The sequence below is a fragment of the Corticium candelabrum genome, chromosome 7, assembly GCF_963422355.1.
Source record: "Corticium candelabrum chromosome 7, ooCorCand1.1, whole genome shotgun sequence".
Lineage (NCBI taxonomy): Eukaryota > Metazoa > Porifera > Homoscleromorpha > Homosclerophorida > Plakinidae > Corticium > Corticium candelabrum.
The window spans coordinates 316,486-328,663 of NC_085091.1; the positions used below are offsets into that span (position 1 = coordinate 316,486).

At 39.4% G+C, this 12,178-nt stretch overlaps 1 protein-coding gene and 1 long non-coding RNA gene across 2 annotated transcripts in view; one reads left to right on the forward strand and one right to left on the reverse strand.

Moving 5' to 3' along the window:
- The first annotated feature begins 3,449 nt into the window (after positions 1-3,449).
- LOC134182662 (uncharacterized) lies at positions 3,450-7,358 on the forward strand. Its single transcript, XM_062650095.1, has 6 exons — positions 3,450-3,686; positions 3,747-3,872; positions 3,937-4,062; positions 4,138-4,236; positions 5,360-5,953; positions 6,294-7,358. Exons 1-6 carry the CDS (start codon positions 3,572-3,574, stop codon positions 7,100-7,102), a joined length of 1,869 nt encoding a protein of 622 aa, XP_062506079.1. The 5' UTR covers positions 3,450-3,571; the 3' UTR covers positions 7,103-7,358.
- Positions 7,359-7,962: 604 nt separating this feature from the next.
- The window catches only part of LOC134181977 (uncharacterized), a 5,042-nt gene continuing 826 nt past the window's right edge, over positions 7,963-12,178 (reverse strand). The window contains exons 2-6 of the long non-coding RNA XR_009970235.1: positions 10,422-10,503; positions 10,202-10,346; positions 8,453-8,583; positions 8,250-8,385; positions 7,963-8,101 (exon numbers count right to left, since the gene is read on the reverse strand). This is a non-coding gene — a long non-coding RNA (uncharacterized LOC134181977). The remainder of the gene's footprint in view (positions 8,102-8,249; positions 8,386-8,452; positions 8,584-10,201; positions 10,347-10,421; positions 10,504-12,178) is intronic.

Genomic DNA, 12,178 nt, shown 5'->3' on the forward strand with positions numbered 1-12,178 from the left:
GCTACGAAGAATCAATTTTAGCAGAACAAAAGATGGTAGCAACGGCTCAACAAAGGCATGACAATCCTGTCGACCTCAAGTGATGAAAGCAAGAAAGCTACTTGCAGAATTGAGAAATAACATGGATAAGAAGCCCACTCCACCAGACCCAGCTGTCACACTTGTGCATGTACTGAATTGGAAGTGTAGTGTGGGACATTGATGATATTTAGTTAATTATCTTTAATCACATTGACGCATTCCTGGGTTTTCAAAGAATTATACATTCTAGCATCAAGCTAATGATTAATTAATGATAATGACAATAAATAGACAAAGTACGCACACACGCACACACACACATTGACACACACACACACACACACACACACACACACACACTCACACACATTGATACACACACACACACACACACACACACACACACACACTCACACACATTGATACACACATTGATACACACACACACACACACACACACACACACACACACACACACACACACACACACACACACATTGACACACACATACACACACACACATTGACACACACACACACACACACACACACACACTCACACACACATTGATACACACACACACACACACACACACACACACACACACACTCACACACATTGATACACACATTGATACACACACACACACACACACACACACACACACACACACACACACACACACACACACACACACACACACATTGACACACACATACACACACACACATTGACACACACACACACACACACACACATTAATACACACACACACACACACACACACACACACACACACACACACACACACACACACACTCACACACACATTGATACACACACACACACACACCACACACACACACACACACACACACACACACACACACACACACACATTAATACACACACACACACACACACACACACACACACACACACACACACACACACACACACACACACACACACACACACTCACACACATTGATACACACACACACACACACACACACACACACACACACACACACACACACACACACACACACACACACACACACACACACATTGACACACACACACACACACACACACACACACATTGACACACACACACACACACACACACACACACACACACACACACACACACACACACACACACACACATTGACACACACACACACACACACTCGTAGCTCTGAAGCGATGGTGTAAACACAGCTTCATTTACTAGTGTAGTGTATAGGGAAATATTAATGCAGAAGAAAGTAAAATAAAAGTAGAAATGGTAGTAGTGCAGCTAGATTTTCATTGTGATTTATGTGCACTACAGAGCAGCCAACTCTCCTGCATTGAGCGGGAGTCTTTTGCATTTGGGACCCTTCTGCCGCTTACCCACATTTGGCATTAAATTTCCCAAATTCTGACTATTGGTGGGCGTGCCTGTTCTGTGTAACCATACTCTTAATTAACGAAGCTAGTACATACTTGATATCCGGATATCAATGTCTATGTGCCAGCCCCTCTCTCCATCGGCTCTTTCATACTTGATTGGTCACAATCAGAGTCTCTGGGTCACAATATTGACATAGAAGGAGGAGTCGGTCAGGCAAAACTGTCGGAAAGTGGAAAAGGGAGAGGGGCTGGCTACCCTAGACTACCAAGGAGTTGTATATTGCTGGAAAAGCGATGGAAGAAGGCCAGAGAATCTAAAACATCCGAACTAGCAGCGAGACTATTACTGTGTATATATATACCTCATTTATAGATTTAGTCTAGGCTTATATTTTAATAACAGGCAGTGTTTTACATTTGTTGCAGTTTGCTTATTTAAGTTAAGTGTATTGTAATTAATTAATTAATTAATGGCTTTTACTCCAACCGAGCATGCAAATATTTAAATTTTGATAATTGTATATTATTTATATATTATTTAACATTTATTACGATATAAAATTTAATGATATTAATGCTATTGTAGGCATCTCAAAAAATTTTTAAACCTCACGCATTCTTCTGCATTCTTTTCTGTAAACTACGCACTTTGATTCAGCTAGGTTGGCAGGTCTGGCACGATGTCTAGTGTGTAGTGTGTGTTGAGAGGTGAAGATGTTGGGAGGGTCTGACAGACTGTGAAGAGAGACTACGACTAGAAGAGATGAAGTGACTGACTGTTGTGTTGTTGTGTCTCTAATTTAGTGTTACACAATATGGGAGTGTATCTATACCATGAGGGCAAGTATGTAAGAGCAACAGAACATCTAAGAGAGTCACTCAACATCCAGCGTAGATTGTCTTCTGTGGACAAAGTCATGATGGCACGAAGTGAGTAAGAGTGATGTTGTGAGTTTGTAAGTGAATGTAATATTGAGTGTTAGGTTTATGAGTTTGTTAATTAATGAAGTAATGTAGTGTTGCAGCTTGTGTAGAGTGTAAGAGATGAGAGGAAGACATGAACGGGTCGTCAAGGAGGACACATAGACAAAGAAAGAAGAAAAGTGAATTTAGACATTATGAATTGAAGTCAATGTCTTTAGTTAAGTGGAAGGAAATGATGAAAGTGGAGAAGCACGACTTTATACGAGTCTTTGTGTTGCATTTGTGAATGTTAATAGATACGGTCAGATGTGGTCGTTGCAAGCATGTTTGTTCCTCTAGTGTTTGTTGTATTAATGCAACTGTCAGATTATTGGTAATGTGGAGATGAGGGCTTTGTGTCACATTTGTAAATTGGTTGTACGTGTATGTTTGTGGGAAAGCAAGGATGTGAGTGTATTGGATGTCAGAGTAACGAGGTCTGACTATGTGCTGATGTTAGAGTGTGTGTGTATTTATGATGGAAAATTGCAGTCGTGATTATGATGTTTACTGCTTTGTATTTATTTGTGTGATGTGAGAAAAGAATAAAGAATGTCGATTCATTTGCTGGTAAAATTGCTAATCTTAAATCAAACATTTATTTATTAAATATGAAATATTGGTTTGTGGTGTTTTTTTTTGTAGAAATTTATTGATAAAGGATTTTACATTCTATTTATTAATATTAATGCTTTAAAAATATTGATATCAATGAGTTTTGTTTTATTGATTAAAGTGTATTTTGTTGTGTAGCTTGTGCTTCGTTGTCACGTTGCCTTCTCTCTCAATGTCTAACAAAAGAAGCAGAAGATGTGATGAGAGAAGGTTATGGTTTAGCATTCAGCACAGATGACAATATTGTGAAAGCACTAGGTGAGTATGGTGTGTGAATTGAAATGTTGTTTGTTGCTGATTGTGTTTGAGTAGCTGCTACTCGATTGGCTTATGCAATTCAACTAAATGAAGGAACAGTAGAGGAAGTGAAAAAATTGTTACAACAGGCTGATGGATGGATTCAAATGATGGGAGAAGAGCACTTGAAGGCACGTGGTAAGTTACAAGATGGAAATGAGTTTGAAGAGTTTAATGTTGACAGTAACATTGAGATAATCATTGAACTTGTCAGTGTGTTAGATGTGTGACATACGTTGCTGACTTGTGTTGTGTTGTGTAGTGTTGAGTGAAATGGGAGAAGTATTGGTGATAAGGGGTGAATACAAGCGTGCCAATAGGATACTGCAAGAAGCAGCAACAATACAAAGACACTTTTTACCAACCAACCATTGGGAGACTGCTAAAAGTGAGAGATTGTAAATATGAGAATTGTCTCTTAATTATGTTTATTGTTCCTTTTGTTCAGCTCTTTGTCGTATGGCAGAGTGTCAATTGAAACAAGACCAACTTATGGATGCTTTGCAGTTGTTCCACGAATCATCAGAAATGATGAGCAAAGCAATAGGTGTGGAACACCCAATAAGAGGAAGAAGTAATTCATTGTCTAGAGTCATATTTTGTTTTGTTTTAACTGTAGAATGTTTATTTGTATTCAGGTTTATTTGGTGTTGCTAAAGTTCTTGTAAGACAACAGAAGTGGGAAGAAGCAGAAAGGATCTTGAAGGAAAGTGTCAACATTTTGGGTGTGACTTTAGGGTACCTGCATCCCACAACAAGTGCAGGTGTGTTGTCACATAAAATGATTAGAAATGATAGAAAGTGGACAAAGTACAAGTTCTATCTTATTGTGTGTATAGCAATTCGAGATCTGAGCTATTGCTTACGAATGCTAAAGAAAGATCAAGAAGCAGTCGACATTTTGCAACAACATCAACGAGCTGTTTCTTATCATCAAGGTATACACTCATTTACTTATGAGCTCACAATTATTCTTGCAGGAAATTTTTGTATAAACTGTGCTGTAGTGACTTTCCTTATACTCAATGAGCAGACGATTCAAATGCAATTTGCATTAGCTAAGTCAGTTGGTGATGATGACGTCACATGTAGCATGTAATGTGACACGAGATGTGGGATAAACATAAACAGGGTTCTCATCAGAGCCACCAAGCCGGCAAATTGAATAACTTGGACAGAAATTAATGTGCTAATGCACGGAGTAAAAGGTGCAAGGCGATGCTCTAAGAATGATGTCTATTAAACCTTTCTGTCAAAAGTTATTCAGGATTCTCCGAGTTAGAAGTTAGAGACTAAAATGTGCGAATGTTGTATCAGTAGTGTATGTTGTTAGTTTATTACCTCAAACAAGCTGTGAGAAAACCCTAAGGCCATATTTTCACTAGCTCCATGTTAAACTAGTTTAATTAGCTTAAACGAGTTCATAAACAAAACCATTAAAGAAGGCGACTCTTTCCTCGAGGGACATGCACATCCCAGGAGGTATACAGAGAAATCCGTTTTGCAATGCGTGGTATTCCTGGAACAACCTTTTCTGTGATACATTGCACTGCTCTGCCACCGAGTCAGAGCAAGTTGGTTGTGACTGAGACTTCAAATTCAGCATCTACGTACATGCACCAGCTGCTGATTTCTCTCCTTTATTTGATGACGATTTTGTATTTTGTGGCAACTTCATACCAACAAAATAATACTAAATGGCATTGTCAGATGTCATCATCAAGTGTATATGCTACTGTCATGTGACAGTTAAACCTAAATGACTTGCTAAACTTACTACAAACAGGTTTAGAAAATGTGGTTTAGGTCTAGAATATAACTGGTTTAGTGGAGGTGGAAACAGGTCAATCCCTAACCCAGTTTAGCCTAAACCAGTTGTTAAACTGGTTTAATTAAGCACTAGGGTAAACATGGTCTAAATATTTTTACCTTCATGTGATGGGATTGTCTGTTGACGGTTTGTTTTTTGTACATACATGCTAGGTTTTCTGTCTTACTCACTCATCTGTTTATCTGTATTATTGCTTGTTTGAGTATTAATCTTTACTATTTATTTTGTAGTCGAGCATCAAGCAAGTGCATTTCAAGTTGATGATTTACAAAGAGAGTTGGAGCAGCTCAGAGAAAGCAATCGAGCCATTCAAGCAGAGAAATCTGCTTTACAGCAGCAATTGGCTGATCAGGAGGCTGTAACTCGTACCGTCGCTGATGAGAATGAACGTCAAGTGGGAGAAGTAAGGAGATTGCTGCAGGTTCTCCAGCAGTGTGATGAAGACATCAAACAATTGCAAACAGCAGTTCAAGATCAGGAACATCTTGCAGCACAGAAACAGAGAGAAGCAAATAACCTACAGCAGGAAATCACGAGAATGACAAGCGAGCTAGATGACAAAGAGGGACAACTACAACAACAGGGAGAAGAGTTGAATGATATGAGAAGCACAATAGAAGAACAGAGAAGACAAATTGATGTTTTGAGGCACGAGGTACAAGAGAAGCACACGACTAATGAACGTCTGGCAAGAGACTTGCAGAGACGTGAAAGGGCAGTGCAGCAGCTGGAGCAACTTCAACATCAATATGACAGCGTTATACAGATCCATGATGACAGTGTACACATGATTGGATTAAAGTTGGGAACAGGAGCTTATGGAGGTAACAGAAATGAGTGAATTGGTTGTTTACTTGTAGCTATACATTAGAGCACCATTTAGTTATCTGGACAGGTTGGGACCAGAGGATGTCTACGTAAGAAGCGCTCCCTATATCACATGTGTAACATACAGATATCTGTAATTATTGCTGGGAAGTTGCTTGCATTGTCAGCTTTATTTATGCAAAACGTCACTGCTTTTTGTCTGTACTGTGGCTTTGATTTACACCACTGATTTTGTGCCCACACGATTATGCCCACATGACCAGGTGGCAGAGATGAGCTGTCCAGATAATAGGTGCTCTACTGTATGTGTATGTGTGTATTGATGGTGTATTGTAGAGGTTGGTGTTGGCATGTGGAGTGGTGTAGCAGTTGCCGTCAAGACATTTTATGAAGAACCGGTTAGAGTAACTGATTTCAATATTTCATTGATTCGACGTGAAGTGTCGGTGTCCAGTCGTGTCCATCACCCCAATGTCGTATCCATCTGTGGAGCTATCGTTGAAAATGAAGTTCCTCTTCGTATCGTCATGGAGCTTTTGGAAGGATCACTGAAAGATGTGATCAATGCTGCTTTGAAAAGGAGATATCTGTCCATGAGGGAACAAGTGGATATAGCTGTGGGATGTCTGTGTGGTGTGATGTATCTTCACCAGCTGCAGCCTGCTCTTCTTCATGGAGACATTCGCTCTACCAACATTCTCATCAGCAAGACCATGGAAGCCAAAATCGGTGATCTGGGCTCTTGTCGCTTCTCTAACGAGTCACTTTCTGTTGGTCCTCTCAGTCCAGAATACATTGCACCAGAACGAGTTGTGGAGGATGGTGCAGTGGCCCCACGTAACACAACACAAGCCGACATGTACAGCTTGGGAGTCACGTATGTTGAGTTATTCACAGGAATTGCTACAGATAGGAAAATGCGTGAGAGGCAGTTTCAAGCTGTTCCTTATGTTCCACTGCAGGACATTTGCTATGCTATGGCAGAAGAGAATCAACGTGATCGCATTTCTGCAGCAGCAGCTCTCATGCAAGTGAATGCAGTGAAGCAGAATGATGAGTACACTTCATGTCCTCCCAAAAGGATGGTGAAAGGCAAGAAATGCAAAGAAGACAAAGTGACACTCGTAGAGATGCCGTGGATGTGACTTAGGAGCAGATAATTGTGATGTATTTGTTTGTCTGTTTGTCTCAATTTATCCAACTTGCTGCTTGTTATAAATGCAATAGATGATGTTGCATGTGTGTAGTCTGCTGTGCAATATGAGTTGACATTGAACTTTTTGATAGTCTAGCAGTCAGTCTCTCACTTTTTACAGTTTGCGTTGATGTGAACTACAGTAAAACGTTTGACTGTAAGTGAAGCTTTTTATAGACATTTAAATGTTGTTTGTCAGTTGTGTATGTCAATGCTGCAGCTAAATGTCAGTCAATTGTGATTTAAATGATACAACTTGCTTATTCAACTTAAACGTTTGTGTGTACATTCTAATAGATAAAAGGCAAGACACACAACCTGTGATGAGAAAACTGTTGAGAAATTGTGGTTGTGCTGATGGTAGCATCAGCTTGTAGTCTGTCCATGTGTCTGTCCATGTGTCTTTCTAATAATCAAGATGTTCCCAACTTCATATTCACGTCCTTTAGTAACGTCCTACTAATGATATTTGCTAAGAACTGAGCTTTCAATTGGAATTTGACGTTGTTCTAGCCTCTGTACTTGTCGACATCACGATTCTAGGCCGCTGTTGAGCATTGATAAGAGATTGCAGCTCCGCTATATCTAGGGAGCATAGTGATGAAATGGCACTTTAAGTCCTTCATACGCCTTTGAATGCGTACACAGATTCCCAGTAAAAGCTGCAATGCGTTCACAAATGTTGATATCAATGGCTACACTTGACCAATCAGGCAGTGTAAGTGGATGACGAGACAGAACCACCGTGGCCGGTCCAGTTGGTGTGGATGAATTGACCGAGTTTAGAAGGCAGCTCATACGTGTGAGCACCAAAGTAATCTCTCTGTGCCTGGATGAGATTAGCTGGCAAGCTGCCTGATCTGTAGCCATCGTGAAAGGTGAGAGCAGTGCTGAAGTATGGAGTGGGGATACCAAGAGTGACAGCCATTGCACAGACTTTGCGTGATGCCTGCAAGTAAGATTTTGTCAACAAAGACATACATACATACAGACAGACAGAGACAGACCGACAGACGGACAGACAGAAAGACGAACAAACAAACAAACAAACACCTAGACCACTGATACATAAACATGTAAACAGACAGACGATTGACCTTCTAATGATGCAGCCACCTCTCCACATGAGAGCAATTTTGATCGATAGTTGAGTGTTTAATTGTATTCCATCGCCGCTTCTCTCAGCAGTATGAAGCCCTGGGCATACGAGATAATCTTGGATGTATACAAAGCCTAACCACACCCACACAGATCACAATCAGTGGGCCAACGAGATCCTCCACGACTTCTCACTGTCTACCTGTCTGATGTGCTCCACCATTTCCTTCCTGTCACCTTCATATTTGGTCGTACTCGGCCCTTTCAAGCTCTTGCTAGCTGTTACTCTCTCGTCTTTCAAAGAGGAAAGGCAACGTGCAAACACAGACTCACCTACAGTAGACAATGTGAGTTAGTGCACACATTATAAAATGTTATAAAACAGACAATGACAATGGATTTTGACGATGCAAGACAATCAGACAGACAAACAGATAAAAAGAAGACAAACAGAAAAACAAACGGACGGATGGACGGACAGACAAACAGAAAGACAGACATACAAACAGACAAACAAACAGAAAGACAGACATACAAACAGACAAACAGAGAGACAAACAAACAGACAGACCAACAGACAAACAGACAGACAAACAAACAGATAAACAAACTTAAAACAGTGTACAAGAAGCCAATAAACACAATTAACAACACACAGTGGTTATTTAGCCGTGACTGGCTGCTTTGTTACATATGCTATTCTACTGGCAGTCTCTGCTGATTGGACCATATCAATGACGTCATGAACTCATCACGTGCACCACAAGCGAGAATGTCGAGAAAGCGATCCGTGTAATGTGCTTCTCTTCGAAATAACCTCGCGATGTGATGACTGCATACATAACACCGGCTGCTGACTGCTCCTTCCATCGACCATAGACAGGCTAGAAGGTGACGATACCTTCCCTACCAAAATTTGTCTCAACTCCTATTAGCAATGCCGGCAAAGGTCGTGAAAATTATATTGCCAACTGGGTGCATGCTTCCACCTCACTAGTCGCTTTGCTCCCCTCACCCTAGAGCCTCCATTATCACTTCAGTTGAATTGAATTCTACTTCAGTGGAAATTGACCACTGAATTCTACTTAAGTGGAAATGAATTCTAAGTAAGTAAAATTCATTTCCACTTAAGTAGTATTCAATTGACTTCAATAAAATAATTCTACTTAATTAAGTAGAATTCAGTGGTCAATTTCCACAGTAGAATTCAATTCAACTGAAGTGAAAATGATGAATTTCAGTTAAGTAAAAATGGATTTCTATGTCAGTGGAAGTGCCGATTTCTACGTCAGTAGAATTGAATTTCACTTAAGTAGAATTATTTCTACTTCAGTGGAAATAGCGAATTATGACACTAGTGGCACGCCATAACGGTGAGACTTCGGAAGACATGGTCGTGGGTTGTGGTTCAAATCCTGGCGGTGCACAAACAACAGATAAATTAATAAATAGCTAATATATATTAATTAATTAATTAACATTATAAAGTATACATAACTAATTATGTTTCCTATTTAGTGCTTGAAATGTAATATTTAGCAAGTTCAATGCAAGTTCAACAAGCAGCGAGTCACAAAGTGCACAGCAGCAAGTCTTGGGTGTCACAAGTGGTTGGACAAAGTCGAAGACGATGTTAGTTAGCAATGGACGATGGAACTTGATGATGACGACTACAGCAGCACACGACATAAACATCTTGCTCACTACAACGATATGACAGAACGTTGTGATTGCAGTTTGTACTACACTGTACATGTAGATGTAAACATGCGTCAAACTTGTTTCTTCTTGCTATGAACGCTACAGGTGTCAGTCAGAGCAAAAGCATTTCCACCATTGCGCATGCGCAGTAGTGATCAGTGACAGAGTACTAGATGTAAGACGTACTGATCCTTACTTGATCAGTCAATATATACACTACAACGTACAGAATATATACAGTACAATGTACCTTAGTACATTTCTTGTATCACAGTGACAGCCACTGGTTCTCCGGTTCTAGTGAAGATGCCATCCATTTTGGTCCACCAACAGGAAGACTGACGTTAACTGTGCCCGTTCTATCCGTCGACAAACTTCCATACCTTTCATCAAATCTAAACACACCACCCGCCGCACACTCGTTAATTAAAATCAACCAACAAAGTATATTATCTTTGTTGTCAACCTACTTCTGATATTTGTTAACATTTGGTGTCTGATTTGCCATCAAATAACGATTGTAAGTCGAAGATATATCAACGACAGCTGTATCTACACACGAGTAAAAAAATATAATTAATTAATTAACTAACAAGAGTGTCTGAACTTACCACAACCATCACTGTTATATATACGATTATTATTAATTTATTAAAAGCTACTACAGTATGTACAAAATATGGATCAAATATGTCATTACCTAAAAATGATGCCATTAGTTGAAAGTGACGTCATCGATGGCCACATCGGATTAGAAGAGATAGCCACGAGTTCATTTGCATCATATTAATTAACGAATTAATTAGATTTTAATTAATTATATTACATTACATTACATTAATTAATTATATATTTGCATCATATTATTGAATTAATAAAAATAATTTTAATTGACAAGAAAGATCTATAACCGCCTGATGCTACTGATCTCCGTGACTTCCTTCCACATCAAGTGACCCCATGAATATGCTGAATCTGTATCATAATATATTATGCATAGTATCCTGTTGCATAATATATTTTGAATCATACACATGTACCTATATATATATATATATATATATATATATATATATATATATATATATATATATATATACATACACAGGTACAGTGCTCACCCTGAGCTACATAAACACTAGACAAACTAGACAAACAATGTGTCTTCTACTCACTTTGCATTTCTCAACCAACTTTTAAATGCATGTTCGATAACATTATAATCCTCTTCCTTATTTTAGTACCTACACATTTCCAAATTCTGTTTGACTCAAGGTCAGAGCCATCCAGTACACACCCACTTACCAAGCCATTAATTGGTGACTCGTTCTCCATAAAAACAAAAGCTTACGTTGGAACAACTGATCTGGTGCTTCCATAAGTGAGGTACCAAGAACCTCTCCTAGAGATGATCTGGATGGAATCTCCAAACCTGGGTGATACCCTCTTTTCCAAGTCTGGTAAAGTAGCTAGTCTTCTATTGGCACTTGAGTGCCGGGGTAGACGTCACTCTTACTACTTGGAGTGAAATAATGTACTTTGTATTATTACTAGCGGTATATTGGGGTACAGTTGTGAATTGCATAATTGTGGGACTTTGACTCAAGTGCCAATAGAAGACTAGTTACTTTAACAAATTTGGGAGAAAAGGGTATCGCCGAAGTTCGGGGATTTCAGCCAGATCATCTCTAAGAGAGGTTCTTGGTAACTTACTTAGGGAAGCACCAAATCAGTTGTTCCATCGTAATCTTTTGTTTTTACGAAGATCAAGTGAGTCACAATTAACGGCTTGGTGAGTGGGTGTGTACTAGCTGGATGGCTCTGATTTCAAGTCAAACAGAATTTGGAAAAGTGTAAGTATACTAAAATAAGGAAGAGGATTAAGACGTTATGGTACATGCATTTTAAAGGGAAAGTCTCACCAAATACTAAAACTTGCTGAAAGAAAGATACAAGGCCCAATATCTTCTTGCAAGAAGCTTACGGTCCAGCCAGCCACAGAAGCAGAGAAGGGGCCACAAGTTATTCAGATTGATTCAGATGGTGCATGATTCGACGTCACAGCCCAAAGTTGGTCAATATTCGAAGACGGTATTAGTAATGTGTGTTACTATACTACAGTGTACATACAGATTTGGCAATCAGACAACGGTCTTACACTGTGGGATTAACAAGAAACCTTATAAACCAGACTGATCTGGTTGAGCATGACAATTTAATTTGTTAT